The sequence below is a fragment of the Pseudopipra pipra genome, chromosome 2 (assembly GCF_036250125.1).
Source record: "Pseudopipra pipra isolate bDixPip1 chromosome 2, bDixPip1.hap1, whole genome shotgun sequence".
Lineage (NCBI taxonomy): Eukaryota > Metazoa > Chordata > Aves > Passeriformes > Pipridae > Pseudopipra > Pseudopipra pipra.
This window is the reverse complement of record NC_087550.1, coordinates 25970166-25988855: the sequence shown is the minus strand read 5'-3', so window position 1 is coordinate 25988855 and position 18690 is coordinate 25970166. Positions and strand designations below refer to the sequence as shown.

Genomic DNA, 18690 nt, shown 5'->3' with positions numbered 1-18690 from the left:
TAAAAATAAATAGGATAATGAAAAATCTTAAACAGCAACGTGGTGGGTACTTGTGAGTAACTACTTCTGGTTTTTAGTCAAGATGTTCCCTGTGCCCCTTCTGAGTTCTAGTGTTAAAGAGACTAGATTTGGCTCTCACCTTAGCACAATACTGAGGAACTTTTTGCCTTGCTTCTGGACTTGATTCACTTAGGCAAGGTTTAATGTTTTCAAAAGGATTTGAGGATCATGATCAAGTCTTGGCAGAATGTGTTTATAACCACTTAAAGTATATTTAAAGTTGTTATGTTCTAACTAGTGTGAAAGTGAGTGGCTGGCTGGCTTGTTTCAACTCTGCAGTTCTTTGAGGGGGGAAAAAAAAATCCACCAAAATGTGTTCCTGAAGGCTTACCTGCTCTCACTAATTTTTTTTCCCATCGGTTATCATTTGGTATGTATTTTAGCAACACTTAACATATCTCCCCGGTAGGAAAAAGAAGCAGAACCAAGAGAAGTCTGGGGAAAGTAATGGCACAATATAAAAGGGCAGAACATATGGTTGGTTGCTGCCAAAAATGGCAGCCCCAGCCCCACTCTTGCCCCTGGATACTCTGGATCTCACAGTTTATTGTTTAATACACTGATTCAGCTTCAACTGACAAGAGACTTGGCAGGTTAACTTTCTGTTACGTGACAATCAGCATTGCTGTGTAGTCAAATAAGCAGCAGGGCCCAGGTAAAAGCAAAGTGTCAGGAGCTCATGAGTGAGAGGAAGGTGGCTGATCACTTTTGACATCTTTTTGCCAGCTGAGAGCTAATAGGTTGTCTCCACTGCATTATCAGAGTGCAGAGACAACTTGTTTCAGAGGATAACTGCATAAAACAGGTCTTTTATGTGTCACCAGAAGAGACTGTTTTATAGATAAGCCCGTTAGGTGTCTCTTGTTCCAACTGTGTAATGACTTTAAACTTGCGCTATTTGTCAGACCCTTTTTCAAGGTGCTCTTTCCATTTTTGTTGTCTTACATACTGGTCTCTAAAATAGTTGTAATAAAAATTACATGCTGAAGTGAGGAGTCCATTTTTCACCTGCCAAAAAAAAAATCATGGATTTCAGGTTTTGTCCAGTCTTTCTTGTACCAACCCTCCAACTCATGTCCCTTAAGGTCCTTTTTCTGAAATTTGCACAGAATGGCATAAAAAAAAAAGTTCAGCTAATAGTCTTTCCTTTCTTCCTTCCTGTCCTTTCCACCTTCCACTTTTTTCTCAGCAGAATCATTGCATTTGGGAGCTGAGAAGGAATAAAATGCTTTTACAAATTTAATGGTTTTCACGTTCTGCAAATAAGTTAGAAATTCTAAAAGTTTAGTTGTTTGATGCTGCTGTTTCCAGTGGTAGTAAATATTCCTTAGTTCTTGCTGGATAGGCAGCAACAGTGCTTAGTGAGAACTCTACCTTATTTCACTTAGGATTGTTCATCCAAACTCAACCAGCTTGTTGGAAAACCCATCAACAAGCACAGATAGGTTTATTAAAAGAGAGGAAGGAGCACTTAATTATTAGTGCTTTATCCGTTGCTCAAAGTGTAGGGAGCTGTGAAATGCTACAGTATGATAATACTGCATTTTAAACTTTTTGGTTTTAATGTTGATATGCTTGGGTTTCTAGTTCTTGTTTTCCTGTGAATTGTTAGCATAACAAGCTTTTCCTGCTATAACCTTTATCACTCTATAAGAATCCACTTGTGTGTGTGTGATAACAAAAAGTCAACTTACAATTAAGGTGGGGATTTTCACTATTCTGTTTAAATATCCTCTCTTAAAACTACGTTAAAAGTAAAATCAGTGAAGCCAAAAAGTGTCCTAAGTAGAAATTTTTTGTATATGATCTGCAAGGCTTCTAGGTTTTTCTGAGGGATTTTGTTGTTTGCTAACATTACTACACGGTTTATGCTTATAATGAGCTGTAATATGGTAATTTTTGGAAGTATTTCTGAGCAAGAAGTGCTTTTTAAGACTAGGCAGTGGCACCGATGGCCCCAGAGTGTCAGCACAGCCAGCTGCATCATGACCATTTCCATAGTTAGTCATCTTGTAATGTGTTACATCAGCGTTTCAGTCATCACTGTAACCAGGAGTGGCATTGCACTGTCTGGCTTCACATAGGTTGTCTTTAAACACCTGAATTTGGCCTTGCAACAGTACTTGCTCTTCAGTGTGGCAGAAACTAAAGTTTGTTCCAGAATGTGTCTTTTCATCGTGGGTGTCACAAGAAAACTATAAGCTGGCTTTTGAATTGTAGGATCTTGATTATTTCCTCAAAATGCATAACTTAAATTCTAACCCAAAGCGTCCGTTCAAAAAATAATTCACAGCCAGGAGATTTTTTAACTTTTGTGAAGCACTGCATTAGTGCTGTATTTAAATATACACCATAGTAAGAGTAGCATCAAATCACATTTGCTGCAGTTAATGCCTCTCTGTCTGCCTCCAGCAGACCCGGGACTCTATTTTTAAAATGATGACCTGGGAAATGACCTATTCAAGTTTTTAAATAGCCACTGTTGCCAAATAGCTACAAATCCAGGCCTGTAACAGCTCTGTCATCTGCCTGTGTTACAGTTTTATGGGATTTTTTCAGTGGTCAGGCACAAGTATCCATGTCAACTGGGTGTCTTCATAGCTTGTACAGTTTGGGCCTTTGTGCACCTATGACTATGAATTCTGCAGATGTGTGCATGTCCCTAAAGCTTGCTGGGGATGGTACTTTGTTTATTTCCTGCAGCTGATACACAGGAGGGGTTTTTTTGTTGTTGTTGTTTGTTTTTGTTTTGTTGGGTTTTTTTGTGGTTTGGCTTTGATTTTTTTTTTTTTCCAAACCAAGCTTTCAGCTGTCCTTTGACAGTTTTTTGGCTGAAGCTTCTCCTTTGCCAGTCTGTGTGTGTTACAGCATCTCAGAGTATGTTGATGGCATGCTGCTGGCAGTTCTGGTCATAAGGGAGATGCTTCCTGCTGAAAAACCATGGGATGGCTGCCCACATTCCCCTACATTGTCCTGGGACAAATGTAGGCACTGGAGCAGGGGTGAGTGCAGATGTTTGTGTTGCCATGTGATCCTTTTGTGTAAAAAGCAACTGTGCAGCTGAGCTTTGCCCCCACGACATGCATTTTTTTTTTTCAGTAGATTAGGTGGCAGGGCAGTGGAGGGCTCACCAAAATGTGGTGGTGCTTTGGCATAACAAGGGTCTGCTGGGCTCAGTGTGTTTTCTCCATCACTGCACTGGCAGGAGTTGGGAGCATTCCAGAGGGAACGTTTATAGCTGCTGGCAGGGAAAGATTGATCTGCATGGCTCTATTGCTGGCTTCTCTTGGAGTGTCCAAAAATAAGTATCATGAAGTGGTTCATTCACTTTCCTAGTGAGTGCTAAGACAGAGGGAGAGAGTATTTGACCTCAGCAGTCTGGAGCATAAGCTCCTCACAGGCATATGTAGCTGGCCAAACTCAGAGTTTCTTGGGGAAGAACCATTACAAGGTGTGTCCCAAAACTGTTGCCAAACAATAAAAAGTATTTGCCTCTGTCAGATGGCAATTCCCAGTGCTGAAAATAAGCACATGTTAATTCACAGAGCTACTCTATCACCTGTCATTGTAGTTTCATCTCTTCATTGCAAAAGAACAGAGATACCTGTGTTTAGCTTTTGTTCCAAATACTGGAACAAACATGTCTTTTCAAGCATTTTCCTCTTTCAGCCTTACTCTGTCTCTGCTGTCTGTGGCTTGATGAGCAAAACTTGCACCAACATAGCATGCGTGCATGTAATCCTGAATTTTGCTCTTGCTGTGACATCCCAGAATTTGTTTCAAACAAGCACCAGCGAAAAGCACTTTGGGGTCTGGTATTTGGCAGCTAGAAGCTGCTAATTTTATGACTTCCCAGAGCTGCTTTTCTGACTCTTGGTTTCTTTCCTGCTAGTTTGTTTCCACAGTTTACAGAGCATCAGCTTTGAGTCACCTCCAAGATGGAGGAAATCCATCAAGATTAAGGGATAGTGAGGCAAAGAGGAATAGATAAGAGTAATAAAAAAAGTAGAAAGGTAAATATGCCCCATAAAGCATGAGATAAATGAAAGTTCTTAATTTGTACAAGATGGATGTGATAAACCCTTTTTTTTTTTCCTTTCCTCCTTCATTTCCTCCATATAACAAGTTAGAGGAGCTAGAGTGTAATACAATGAAAGCTGCTCATTCTGGGAAGAAGAGGGCCAACTTTTCAGTTTGGATAAGTAGAGTTTGAGATTACAAAAAGTGAAATTCATTGGACAGGGTATTCTGTCGCAGACAACTCAAAATGGCCATTGCACATTAGTAGAATTAAAGCCAAGGAGTGTATTTTGCAGGTGTTCCTCTCAGATGCCTCTTCCTGAGTGAAAGAGAAATATTCCTTTTCTTACGTTCTCTACTGCTAGAATGCATTCAAAAGCAAGGGTATCATACAGATTATATTATTAGACAATGTCCATCTAGCAGCTGTGAGCATCAGTAAAGTACTAGAAATTTAATTAAAGTTTTGTAGTATAAGAGGCTATATGAATTTTTGCGTGCTTGAATTAATGGAGATAGGTCAGGTGATAATGGTATTTGTCTTAAGTGTTCTCCAGTCTAGGAAAGATGTGGCATTAGCTACCATTATAATGTGTGAAAGCTGTCTGAAATAAGCTTACTTGAAGGTTACTTTTGGCTGGCAGTTGTATTTATTGTCTATATTGTTCAGACTACATTTCACTGAAGGTGTGAAGAAAGTACCCTTGCCTGCTTTCTTAAAATGAATAGCTTTCAGTATTTTCTCTTAAAATTTCACATTGTCCCAGCTAGTTTGACATAAGAATTTGTTGACTTGTTTTCTGTTAAGATTCTCTCTTGCCTTGTTTATTACCTAGTTAAAAGCATGTGAATGTCAGGCCTAGTTTGCTTTAATTAAATTACACATACTGAAAAGAAACAGTTCAGAAAATGCTTCTGCTCCCATGGGAGCAGGTAGTTACACCACAAGCTTCCTCCAAAATATTATTAACCTATAAAGGTTAACTCTGACTGTGCTAAGACAGAAAAGTATCTGAGAAGGAGCTATCAAAAGTTGATACCTTATCATTTCCCATAATTAACATGTCTTTAAATACAGAATTTAGTACTTTGTTTACTTCAGGCTTGAGGAAAATGGTATATCCTGATTTGATACATAAATTTTAAAATGCCAGATTTAAAGGGTGGGGATGAAAAAAAAAAAAGTCAAACTGTCCTGGAGCCACATTTTAGTCCTGTTAAAGTCAATGGCATAAATTTCATCAAGTTTCATCAGAGATGAAATTTCTTAGTTTGTTCCTTATTGTACATTGCTCACCAGAGTTATATAAACATCTGTATAAATTGTGTTTTGTTTCTGTTCCTGCTTGGAGCTGCTCAAGTTAGCCTCCACTCTGGCTTTTGTTGAGGATACTTCAAGGATTTGTTCACTTCCTTGCCCAGGGAACATTGCCCAAGTCCTAATTTGGAAGTTGGTGAAATTACACGCCTGGAAAAAAGCTGGGGATTTTGGAATGCCTGAGTTTTACTTCAGGGTATGTTTAAAGTGTTAGCAAGGAAAATCAAGGAATAGTAAATAGACTTTTAACAAGACATTAAATTACCTGATTTGGAAGATTTCAGTGCACAAGGAACTACTACATAGGTTTCTGATGGATGTGTATATTTGATGGATTAAACCTACCATGAATGTAGCAAGTATTCTCAGACATTACCACCTGTTTCCTCATGACCTACATCCTTTCTTTTTTATCTCTCTTCCCATATGATGCCCTCAGCTTTCTCAGGTACCCTCTGCTCTTTGTGCTTGGCCTTCTTGCTTGAGCAAGGACCTGCACATTCTTTGACTTGTTTGCAGTTACAGTTTGGCAGGGCTGGGGCAAACATGGTGCTTCACCAGGAACTGAGCCCTCCTCTCCTCAGCAGTAATGCTGATGCATGCTCTCCCACTGTTTTTACAAAATTTCTGTGATGGATTTCAAGACTTCTGCCCATCAAACTTGTCCAAAATTGGCTGGTGGAGTGCAAAGACATTTAGGGAAACTGGGAAAGGATAAAACAGCAAAAGCCAGCTTCTAGAGCAGCCAAACCAAAAGGTTATTTAAAACAGTTTTAAAAAACCACAGTCTAATTTGAAAAAAGTCATGTTTAGCGTAGTTTCAGAATTTTAAAAGGAAGTGAGTTGTGAATGATGACTTACTCCTGTGTCAGCATTGGGTTTGTGTATATTCTGTCAAATATTTTTCCTTCCCATGTATGTTATTTCTTTTTCAGTGGAAAATAAGGATTGAAGTTGTAAATAATGATTATAGATTTGGGGTAACCACTTGTTTTGTAAAGGGCAGTGTAAAGGACTCAGCTTTTTCAAAACCCTTTAAGGTGCCTTTAAATAGATTTTTAAGTTACAGTCCTCTGACTGCTTAGTGCATTTAATCTGTTTTTTCAGTACTTCTGAAGAACTCTATGCTATCTGTTGTACTTTTGTGTAATTTCCTCTAAACCCATTATGCACAGGATGACAAAAAAAGTGCTGTACGTGTTAGTCCAACAGCAGGAGCTATCATTTAGCAATTGGATGCAATCAAATGTTATTTATGTGATTCCTTCTTCATTTGTTGTCCGAAAGAGATCTTAACACCTTGGTGGCCATATCAGCTTTTATTAAATGTGACTAAAAGAGGAAAAAGCATCATCTGGTATGTTGACTTTTTGAATTTCAAGAGTCAGCTTTCAAATTATTTCTGGTTGCTGTTTCATTGGTGTGGTGTTTGTACTAAGACATTAGGTAAAAGTGCATCCATCTGACTTGAAGGTGAATGATTTCAAAAGCTGCAGTAATGAGCAGTGCTGTTTGTCTACTGTATGTTCCAATTCAATCATATCTTTCTTGTGAAGAGAGGGAAGTATTTTTGCATGGCCACTCTCTCTTTCCTTTAAAAATCAGGGAAGGGAAACTCTGTTCTAACTTGTAGATTACTTTGTTATAACTCTTGAATTCCTGAAAGCTTTTTTTAGTTATTTTTTGCACCAGTCTGTAGTGGTTGTAACAAAGTGATAATAGACTTTAGAGAACTGATAGAGACATTTTCTTGACTCAGACCTTTAGCCATAACTGACAGTGTTGTGTGTATCCTGCTTCATAGAACCAGAGTCATAGAATGGCTTGGGTTGGAAGGGACCTTAAAGGTGACTGAGTTTCAACCCCCCTGCCATGGGCAGGGACATCGCCTGTTAGACCAGGTTACTCAAAGCACCATCCAGCCCAGCTTTGAACACTTCCAGGGATGGGACATAGTTTAAATACATTAGGACATAAAGATTTCTGTTTTAGCATGGATTATCTCAGGTGGAGCAGGCCTCAGGAGGTAAAATCTCTGGGGTTTGACTTATGGTGACACTGCTGTTATCTCATGGGGGAAGGTTAGCTCATAAAAGTAGGCAGGAGTTCAAAGAAATATGGGTGGAAGGGGACTGGTTTTCCCTTTTGGGGAGTTACAGTGTTGTAGGCTTTACAAATCTCCTGTTGCTGATTGCTTGTTTGAGAGAAGATATTATCATAAGGTTTCATATTTGTTGATGACTTTCTAGAAAACCTTATAATCGATCTGGTTTTTTGGAGAGGCAGTTATCTCTGCATCAAAGTGCAATACTTCTACCGTGTTGAGCAGCTTAAAATTCCATTTATTTGGTGTGCAGTTACATCAGATTCTCACAAACATCTGCTAAACAGCATTTACTGCATTTGCTTTGTTAGATTTTTCATTTTAGGTAATTATGTTTCCAAAAATAATATGCTATATTCCATAGTAGTCTTAGATACATTCTTAAATTACTGCTGTAGTATTCAATTGCCAAATTATTTAAGGAGATATACATGTAATAGAGTAGGAAAAATTTCTTCATGTAGGAGGAAGAGCTGCTAGGGACTACTCATGGCTTTTGTTATATGTATGAAAGTTAGTTGATGGCTCTTCTTCTAAGGATGCTGTTAACGTGATCTATGACTTGCAGTTCTGTTGTCTGTCCAAGTTTGCAAATGGAGTTGGGATAAAGATTGGATCTTGAGGTGACAGAGTTATAGATGCTGTCTCACAGATCCCTTAGTCATCATGTTCTGCAGGATACTGGTAATACTTGCAGTGCTGGTTCATCTGCTAGTGTATATACACTTTGAATATATGTGTGAAAAATTGAGTCTATTCAATACTTGAAAACTGTAAAAACATCAGCCGTTGTGGCAGATGATACCTATGCATAGTTCGTGATCAGTCTCATTTAAAAACAACATAGAGTTTGGGGAAATTCTTAATTTACAGATGGCAAGCATTCTCTGATCATTTCCCTACATGTGTAAGTGTTAATATCAATATGTTATGGCATTTACTATTATTTTCCAGTTCTCATTGTCTCGCAGTTTGACTTCTAAGACTGTTTGCCCATCATTGCTTTATTCTAGGTATCTGTGTTTTCTAGACTAACATTTTGGATAGGAATGTTTTTTATTTTTAGCTCTGATACATATACTATCAAACATGGCAAAGAATAAAGTAAGTAGCCTAAAATTGCTGGGGTTTATATAAATGGCCTCATATGTATCTTTTACTGATACCTTTCCCTGTGTTCCACTTTTCCTGTTTTTAGATGTGTGGTCAGCAGGCTGTGTATTGGCTGAACTGTTACTAGGACAACCGATCTTTCCAGGTGACAGTGGTGTGGATCAGTTGGTGGAAATAATCAAGGTATGGAATTTTAAGAGTTGTTTTGACTGCATTATTCCTTGGGAATCAGCGTGAAAACATGCACTGTTATAAACCCGTGAACACACATGTTCTGTCACCATGGTACAGGGTTTTGCATGTAAGCGGTGTTTGAAAATACTTCTCATGCTTTTTTGAGAACCTGATGATCTTTATTTGTTCTTCTTGCAGTCATGCATAGTCATATGTCATCTTTTAATTATATAGGGGTTTTTTCCCTGATAAAGGATTGCACTTTCAGTGTGCTTGGAAAAAGTGCTTACATACTGAGCCAATATTTATTAACGTATGATTTTCATTCTTTAAGAATCTGACTCTTTTGCCTTTGTTGCACGCAGTTAGTACTTGGCTTTGAAAACAGTGTTATTAAATTCCTCGTGCCAGATTCTTCACATGTGTAGTTGCCTTCTCTTCTTCCTTCTAGCTCTCTGAGATGAAAGGTGAGAAAGGGCACTTGTTTTTGCAGATAGGGAATTCAGGACATGTAGGGCAAAGGTACCTTCCACCCAAAGAGTCTTGGTCTTGAAAGTAAAAGACCTAATGTTTTAGAATACATAACATTTATATATCACTTATGTCCAAGCACATCTTGATTTATTTCATTTGGAAAGCTGTGAATGTTCTGTGGTTCTCAAATTGGAGGCATATAAGAATAGTTCATGGACTAAAGGATTGTTGTCTGACTTCCCAGCACTCTTTCTGCTTCAGCTTCTGCAGTGAAAGAAACAAGATTTCCAGAGAAAACAGTATATTTTTCCTCTGAATCTATGGTATGCGTATAACGAGATGGCATTGTTACAGAGGATGTGTGCACATGCTGATCAGCTTTATTGATTTCATCACCACAAGGGGACTGTATTAAAAGAATTTCCTCTTTCATTTTGCCACTTAACTAACTAACATGGTGTATACTGTATTTGTGTGGCATGCATGTGAAAAGCTCCTCTAAACCAAAATGTATGGGCAAAAGAGTAGAACTTGCTACTTGTGTCTGTGTTATTAGCTAGAAGAGCTGTGGTGTCTCTGTCCGTGTCCTAACTGTGTGATATGAACCAGCACTGAATGGTCATTCTCCTGCGTGGAGGATGTGGGCTGGTGAGGCTCAGTGGGATGTGCTATGACCTTTCTAGGCTCTCACCACATCTCTTCCAGCTTTTGACCATGCAAACGTGGCTTCTGTTATGGTGGATTTCTGTGTCTCCTGCTGGAAATCCTCCAGTCAACAACTTTCCTCTGGGGGCTCCATGTTTTGCACCTACTTCTGCTACAACTTTCTCTATTTCTTCTTATTGCCTTTCTGCCCGGTGTATTTCAAACTCAATTTATCCAAGTTGGGTCAGTTTACACAGGAAACACTAGAGGAAAACTAGATCTGCTCTCAGAGGTGGGGCTGAGAATGGCACAAGTGACAGTGTTTTTTCCTTTTGAGAAGTGTCTTGGAGCTGTGTGCTGCTTTTGCTGCTCTGCTTTTGTGAGATGTGAAGTGGTCCCTCTGAACTCTTTAGATAGCCAGAGTTCCTCAGGATTTCATGTGATAATGTGTAGTGTTTGCCTTTGGAATTTTTGAAAAGTCCCAGTTTGTTTCTTGATTTTGCAATCCTGAGAAACTACATCTAGTCACAGAATCAATTAGGTTGGAAAAGACCTCTGCGATCATCAAGTCCAACCTGTGACCAAGCACCACCATGTAAACTAGACCATGGCACTGAGTGCCACCTCCAGTCTTTCCTTAAACACTTCCAGGGAGGGTGACTCCACCACCTCTCTGAGCAGCCCATTCCAAGCAATCACCCTTTCTGTGAAGGAATTCCTCCTAATGTCCAAACTAAACCTCCCCAGCACAGCTTAAGACTGTCCTCTTGTTTGGTCACTAGTTGCCTTGGAGAAGAGGCCAACCTCCATCTGAATTTTTGTAACTACAACTGTTTATATCACAGTGACTATCCATGGCTCAATCAGAAATCTGAGAGTAGAGAGACCTTTTTAGCAAAACCATAGTGCTCTGCCCTGCCATTGCTTTGATATTCACAATGTAGAAGTAAAATAATCAGGAGAAAGATGTTCTCTTATTATTGACCTGCTTGTCAAGCAGAGATTTGTGGTTTGGTTGAAAGTTTGCTAGAAGCTGTTAAGATCAGCAGTTCTGCAGTATTGAAGAAAACATCTGTGAACTAGTAATTTCATAGCATGTATGTGTTCCAGTTGTGGTGATTCTTTGTTTACACCAGTTGTATTGAAGCAGAGGAGTACTTTAATAAAATTGGTGGTAGCCTATGTACCATCTGTGGTGGTAACTTCTCTTGGCTAACTCACAGTAGTGACAATACTGGCAAACTAATGTTATTTTTCAGGAAGTATCCACTGTAAAGGATACTTCAGTAAATTATAGGTTGAGATTATGATTTTCACCCCCGCAGAAACAAAATTCTGCGTCATTTCCTTAAACATATAAAGGGGGATACTTAATGATCATTCATACCTGTGTTGTGGTGGGGTTTTCTCATCCTCTGGTACCTATGTAGCCCACTACACATTAAGTTAGGTGAAACAAATGTAGGGATAACTCCATTTTACAGGAAACTTGGTCTCTTCAATAAAAAAGTTCTAGTGCTGAGACAGTATGTTTTAGAAAAGTCTGAGAGAACAAATGCTGTAGATCTTGCAGTAATCACAAAAAAGGATGTTTGCTGAACTTTTAAAGAAGTATCTTGTAAAATGTGAGCCTGAATGGGTGGGTGCCATGAATGTTTTTCTGCCAGTGTATTTGTTGCTGAAGCAGCACATATTCTGAAGGCAGTACTAGAAGAGAAGCTGAGTGCAAACTGCAGAAGTGGGCTGTTTTTCAGGGCCCTTGTCTACCAAATCTTCTGTTGTGAAGCTTTTATGAACTTTTCAGAAAAGCCCTAACAGTAGGTGAAGGTGAGAATACAGAGAGAGTTATAATTGAGAATATTGCATTTGAAATCAACAGCTCTGAGAAACTGTCTTGGAAAGTGCATAAATTGGGTAATGAGGTGCTTCCCTTGTAATGCTGTACTCACTGACAAGTATTTCTCATAGTGGGAGTAGGGAGAGTGAGAATCATCAAATTTCAAGTAATTTTTCCTCAGTGTTTGAAAATTAGGAAAAAGTAGAAAGTGAGGTCCTCAATTTTCCGTTTTGCCAGCTGTTGGCAGGGATCCATCCCATCTACTGTGTATCCCTTAAAAATGACCAATAACCAAATTGAGCAGATTTGGTTTCGAAATCTGCAAAGAAGACATGAAACATTGTGCTCCTCTGCACTTCCAGAATGATGCTTAAATTCGACTTAGATTTGAAAGGTTGGCATAAGAGAAGAAACCCGTGTGAGTGAGTTTGGGTTTCACAGCCTCAATACAGCTGAAGACATATGCAGTCCTGCAGCATAAAAATTACCAGAAGTGTCAAATCTTGGTGCAGCATGTCAAATGTAACGTTGTATAAGATTTCCTTTAGAGTAGGATTAGTTAAAAAATATGATAGATGGTGTCCAACTCTTCCCTTTGCTGCCACAGAATACTAGTATTTAAAGCTTTCATTGTAACAGATTTGTTAGCTAGCTGGCTGTAGGAGAAGCGGAGCACTTGTAGAACAGCAGTGAACTTGATAGAAGGTTGCAGGCTGGGACCTGTGAGCTGCTCTTTGACTGTCTTGGAGTCGTGCTCTCCAGGTAGCTTTGTTGGAACTGTATGCCTGAAACTTAGAGGCCAGGAAAATGGAGTATTTTGAACTCCCAAAAAGGGCTATAGGAAGAAAATATTTATCCCCACATTTGGAAATGCATCTTACTTTCATCCCTTAGATTTACTCAATTCCACTGCAAGAGAGGTCACTTAGAAACTTTACTGCTGGTTCTTATCAATTCCAGATGACTGAGTCACAGTGACACTTGTCCATTTTTTTGAGCCAAGATAAATTTTTCAGTTGTCTCTTCAGTTGCTTACTCAGCTTTGATTGTTCAGAGTTCATTTTGCAACACAGCAAGTGGATGCTACACCTGGCTATGAAGTTTTTTGCATTAGACTGGATAATGATGACTTCAAAATGCCATCACATTAAACTTATCCTCCTTTCTTATGCAGTTCTTGATGATATCCCCTTGGTAGCTGTGTTCATGAAAATAGAATTTCTGTTATACGTCAGTTGGCACAGATTGTCCTTCCTGCAGCCGTTTGCCCAACATCTTCAGTCCCTTGCTGCATCACAAGCATTTTTGGCTCTTGGAGATTTTGATTCACTTTCAGCAGCCTTCATGTAGTTTAATTTCAAGCAGTCTTGCAAGATCTTCTCTATCCAGTTGCACCTGGAGTTTCTCCGGACTTACTGCATATTTGCAAACTGCTCTGAAAAACTGTGCCCCTCTAGAACCACAGCATCACATCCATGTGAATCAAAAGACAGTCCCCTTCTTTTAAGCTTTTTTGTCTTGTTCCTATTTCTTTAAATATGGTCTTTCCAGATGTTCTCAATCTGGCTGGGAAAGAGAGATCTATAACCACTTACCCTGACAAAATGATATTTGATATGGGGAAATACTGTCTTGGAGCTTCATCTGAAGAAATAATTTAACCAGAGTACATTCTTGTTGAATACTTATGCTATTACAGGAGAAAAATAATTTACAGTGCTTTTTCCAGATTTTCATCTTGAATGGTGACTTCTCCTCCCTGTTTTTAGCTCTTGCTAAATGTTCCAAATGTTAGGTTGTCCCATCGCTGGGATATCTCAAGTGGGTAACCCAATATACTCATTAAAATTCATGCTCCTACTGGCTTTCAAGTGACATCTCCTTCAGAAATGTGCTTGTTTTCTGAAGCAGGCACAGTGACAGTGTGGATTTCATCAGTGGCCACATAAGGAAATTATGTACAAGTAAACACTACTGCCTCAGAGCAGTCATACCTGATGGATTCTTCCAGCAGCCCAGGAGGGTTGCAGTTGCTACTTCCTTATTTAAAATCCACTGTGCAAGTCAGATCCTGCTGAATGCAGCTTGAAAGAAGGAGCTCTTAGACCTCAGGAGTGAGTTTGGGTTTGGTTTTTTTTCTTTGCGTTGCAGTCAGGACAGACTCCTTCATAAATCTCCAATCTGTGCACACAACCTGGAGTGAAGCAGTGGTGTCTGTAGGACTGCCGTGCTCCCTGTGAACACTTGGCATTCTGGGGATGTTCTTGGCCCCCTGAGCTCTAGCAGCTTTCCAGAACCATCAAGGTAAAACTGTCTGGGATATGCCCCCAGACGAAAACATCTTCAAGCAGAGTTCCTGCAGACAGTGGTTGCTCTTTATTCCCCCTGCAAAAAGTGACTCTCAGAAGTATAATTGTTTTGTTTCTAAGATAATGATCTCCTGAAGGTTTCTGTTTAGTACCTTCCTCCTACTCCCCAAAAAAACATCTTTTTCATAAGAATGAAGCAGCAGTAATTGTCTGAGCAGCCCTGGACATGGGGAGGGCAGCACCTGCCAATCTGCCTTGTGTTTTCTTTACCGGAAATATTTTTCCATATGCTGCTATTTAGAGTATATGAGATGAATCAACTAACTTGTGAAAACTGCAGGAAAGGAATGGGGGTGGGGGTGGTGTTCAGTTTGAGTTTTTTGTTTCCTACTGCACCGTGTGATTATTTCTTGCACCAAAACTGGCATTTCGTGGTAATTTAGGAGGAATAATAAAATCTTCTTCCCATAGTTCTGTGGGTAAGGGGGAGCAAGGGGAAAAAAATGTATGAAAAAACAAGCTCAGTAGTATCAGGAATCCTATTCATGTGTAACTTTCTGGGCTCTTGACAGTTTTACTGAGCCTAATGCTAAGTATAGACTGCAATTATAATATATGGCTCATGCTCAAATGTCAAGGTACTATTTTGGGCTCAGTTTCTGAAATAAAATAAATCCAGTCATAGTAGTTAATGGGGAGAGAGGAGCCATCTCTTCCGGGAGAATAAGCTGTAGGAGAGTGTGTTTCATTTTATTGGATGTGGTCCTGTGCTGATGACCTACCTGCATCTGACATGGGCTTTCACATGGGTGTTCTGTCCTCAGCCCTAGAGAACTCTCCTGATTTTTTTTTTTTTTTCCCTGATGTCCCCCCACATCACAACTTGGCTGTTTCTGTGCCTCATGTAATTCATCACTTCCAGTGCTTGCAGGCAGGCAGTGTAAAAAAAAGTTGATGAGCAATTATATTGATGTCAGCAGTGACAATGGGTATCTTCCTATTCCTGATGTATAGCTCCTCTTGTGCTTGTGAATAGAAGAAATCTCTATATTTAGTTGGCTTTCATTGTTTGACAAGGGTCTGTTTTTGAAAGGAAGTGTAGATAAAGTGGGTAAGTTTATTTTGCTTTCTACCACAAACCTCTTGAAGTATTATTTCAAGCTGACCCATGTTTACTGCTTGAGATGCCTACACCATGTATTTTTTTAAAAACTGTTTGGCACACCTCTCACAACTTTCTGAAGAGGTGCAGTCATGCTTGCAGAAGTATTAATTATCCCATCTGGTAAGCCATAAACATCAGACTTTTAGGAACACGTTTCCTTATAAACTTGCACCATTCTCCCAGGGAAGATCACTACAGCACTGCAACCATGGCTTTGTAGAGCTTTCTGATTTAAATATAACCACCTTCTTCTCTCTCTAGTTCAGTCATTACCAGCTGGAACTTCTGAACCCTTGGTGTCCTTACACTTCTGATTTCTACATTTTGGCAAAGGTTCAGCAGTAATAATGGTTGTCGTAAAGGGCTTTTTATTCCACTGGGATTTGTTAAAACCCTTGGCAGTTTCCTTTTCCTCTGGTGTTGCAACAGTGTGGGTTTGGTCATAAATGACTCAGCACAGTTTCGCATAGTGAAGTCAGGTGTGGACAGCAGCTGTCTTGGTATTGGGGCGTAACTAAGGTGTCTTTTGGAGCTGAATATCATCCATCTTTTTCTCCTATGAAAATCTGATTGCAAGAACATAAAATTAATATCTTTATGCTATTTGTAATGGAACACAGGGCTTATTCCAGGTTCATAAATCTCCCCTTTCTTGTTTGGTAAGGAAGACATTATTGTGAGCTGTAGCTTTTCTTTAATTGCAGGAGGATACATACCATTACTCTACCTCCATGAACACTGTTCTTGGATTAAAAATTCTTTGGGGAGCTTCATCTATTACAGATTAATGTCAAGGGAAAAACTTGACAGAAAATACTGTGAAACCTGTTGTGTTCTATTTTTGTTCCAGGAGAATCAGAGCAGTGTCTACCTTCTCAGAAAGTGTATTCTTTAGTTAATCTTAGTAGATAATGTTTCTTTTTTTTTATTTAAGAGATGATGATGACCAATCGCAAATGAAGAGCAGGACTAGTTGACCTGTTACCTTCACTTGCAGAAAGATGCCTTGTAGTCTCATGTAGACTCCACTGATTCATTTGGAAGTTTAGTCTTCATTCCAGTTACAGTTGATTCCATCAGGCAACTACATTTTTATTATTACGGTACTTACTTTGGTTTTCTTTCTTTTTTTTCTTTTTTTTTAAGTGCCAAATAAAAAAAAAAATCCAACTTTTTCCTTGACAATACCACTTTTCATAAGACTCCCCAAGAAGTAGAATAGCATGTGCTAATCTGCAATGACTGGAAAAATTCAGTATTGGACCCTGTGTTTCTCAAGAGCTCTCTGACTTTTGCAGGATCAGTGGGGATCTTACCAGTGTACAGAATATGTGAAGGGAAGGTGCAAAGAAGAGGGAGCCAGCCTCTTTTCGTTGGCATCCCATGACAGGACAAGAAGAACGGGCACAAATTTAAACACATGAAATTCAATCTGAACAAAACCAGTTTCTGCTGTCAGGGTGGTACACACTGGAACATGTTGCCCAGAGAGGCTGTAGAGTCTCCATTCCTGGAGATACTCAGAGCCCATCTGGACATGGTCTTGGGCAGTTGACTCTTGACAATGCCGATTGTGCAGGGGGTTTGGAGTGGGTGACCTCCTGAGGACCCTTCCAACCTCAACCGTTCTGTGATTCTGTGAAAATTCTCTCCAAAGTACATCTGCTCCATAGTATTTTCAGAATTGGTATAGCAAGAACAGCTGTTTCATGGAGTAATTCTGCCAAAAATGTGTGAAGTAATTCATGCTTCTTTCCATTTCAAACAGAAAGAGCAGTCACGTATATGACTTTTTTAAAAGAAGAGGTTTGACCAATTTTTGCAACCTCTTAAATGATTGCTGTTACCAAAGTTACTTGAAGGTATTCCTAATATACTGAAAACTCAGTGTGAATCAGTGAGGTACAATTTCAAAATAATGTAGCAAACAGTGTTGGTGTGTTGAGGAGTGAGGAGATATCCACTACAGGACCTCTTCAAGATATGTCAAGTACTGGTACAATTTTACAGTTTATCGCTTTATTCATCCCACTCTTCTGGACTGTAATTTGAATTTGACACAGTCGTTAAAACTTCTTCCAATCTACTTCCCTTTTGGTTTTAGGATGAGTTTCAGGGTGTGTTGTTTTGTGGTTCTTTTTTTTTTTTCCTTTAATCTACTTTCAGTACAAATTGGAAGCTCAATCTGGTTTTTTCAATCCAGAGAGAACAAAGTAAATACACTGAGTAGCTAATATAAGTCACTTTTCCTTTCATACAGTTATTTCATGTGTCAAAGGTTGCTGTGTAGTTGAAAGGTCAGATGATCTCTTCTTGCAGCCACCATGATCCCTCTTCAGTACCTTCTTTTCTAATCATTTATGAGACCTTAAGTGCTGTTTCTTAGATGCCTGTTGCTCCCTCACATCATCTGGATTCACAGCTGTGTTTCTAGTGAAATGTGTGAATAGACATTGTCTGTGGCTTCTGCCGTGAAATTGCCCTTGCCTATCTAATCTGGATTCTCTCTGATGCTAAAAGACATTCTTTAAATATACTTGCACTGTGTGGGTTCCTGTTCTGAGCAGCCTTGGCAACTGAGCCAGTTTGATGAATTTTGGCTATATTAAAAATAAATCTACTCTTTGCTTCTTCTCAGAAAAGCTGTTAAAGGAATTTTTTGAGGAGGAAAGGGGTAAAGAAGGTAAATATGCTTTTTAAAAAGTCCTGTTTATATGAGGGAGGCATGAAAACAGCTTCTAGAAATGGTGCGAGAGCAAGTTGCCCGTCGGTTTTCAGGAAGTTAATTTAAGTAATCAAAAAAAGTTCCAAGGTTTTGTAAATTACTTTTATCCTGAATCAGGATGAAAATAATATTTGGGGGTGTGAAATCCCCTCATCTTTTAGAAATGGAAAGCTTTGAGAGTGATGGTCATCAAAGCTTTGAGAGCAGCACCATCTTGGCAGGAGCTGTGTGGCTGATGATCTGGTGGGTGCCAGACAGAAAATGAGCAGAGAAAGGGCACGTTTTCCTGTCAGCTTTTTTTTAACTTTGAAAGTTGAGCAAAATGTATGGAATCCTGCAAACACCCTCTTTTTTTACCACCTGAACAAAAACAGTGTTTTCATATATACCCAGAAAAACCTTCTGTGTTAGCTCTGAGAGGAACCCTTGGCTCTTAGGGTTTTAAATCCCCACAAATGCCAGGGTGTACAAAACGTGATCATTTGTTTTGTACAACTTGTTGGTCAAATTTGTTATCCAAGAAGCAACTGTCTGAACAAGTTGAAGGGGTTTATTTCTTCTGCTGCTACTCTTTATTTGAAAGGTTGCTTTGTGGGTAGGATTTTAGTTTGTGTCACGGAACTCATATTTTAAATAGCAGAGATATCAAGTTCCATTCATAATACCTGATGATAGTTTCTCTGTTGCACAAATTACTCCAACAGCAATTACTTTGCTCTTTTACCCTTTACCTGACTTTTTAGAGT

General features: G+C 39.2%; 1 protein-coding gene across 2 annotated transcripts in view; it reads left to right on the top strand.

The window, feature by feature from the left end:
* The window catches only part of GSK3B (glycogen synthase kinase 3 beta), a 155257-nt gene that overhangs the window by 102827 nt on the left and 33740 nt on the right, over nucleotides 1–18690 (top strand). For both annotated transcript variants that reach the window (XM_064644465.1, XM_064644464.1), the window contains exon 7: nucleotides 8701–8798. In XM_064644465.1, the coding sequence (XP_064500535.1) occupies nucleotides 8701–8798 (98 nt within the window). The remainder of the gene's footprint in view (nucleotides 1–8700; nucleotides 8799–18690) is intronic.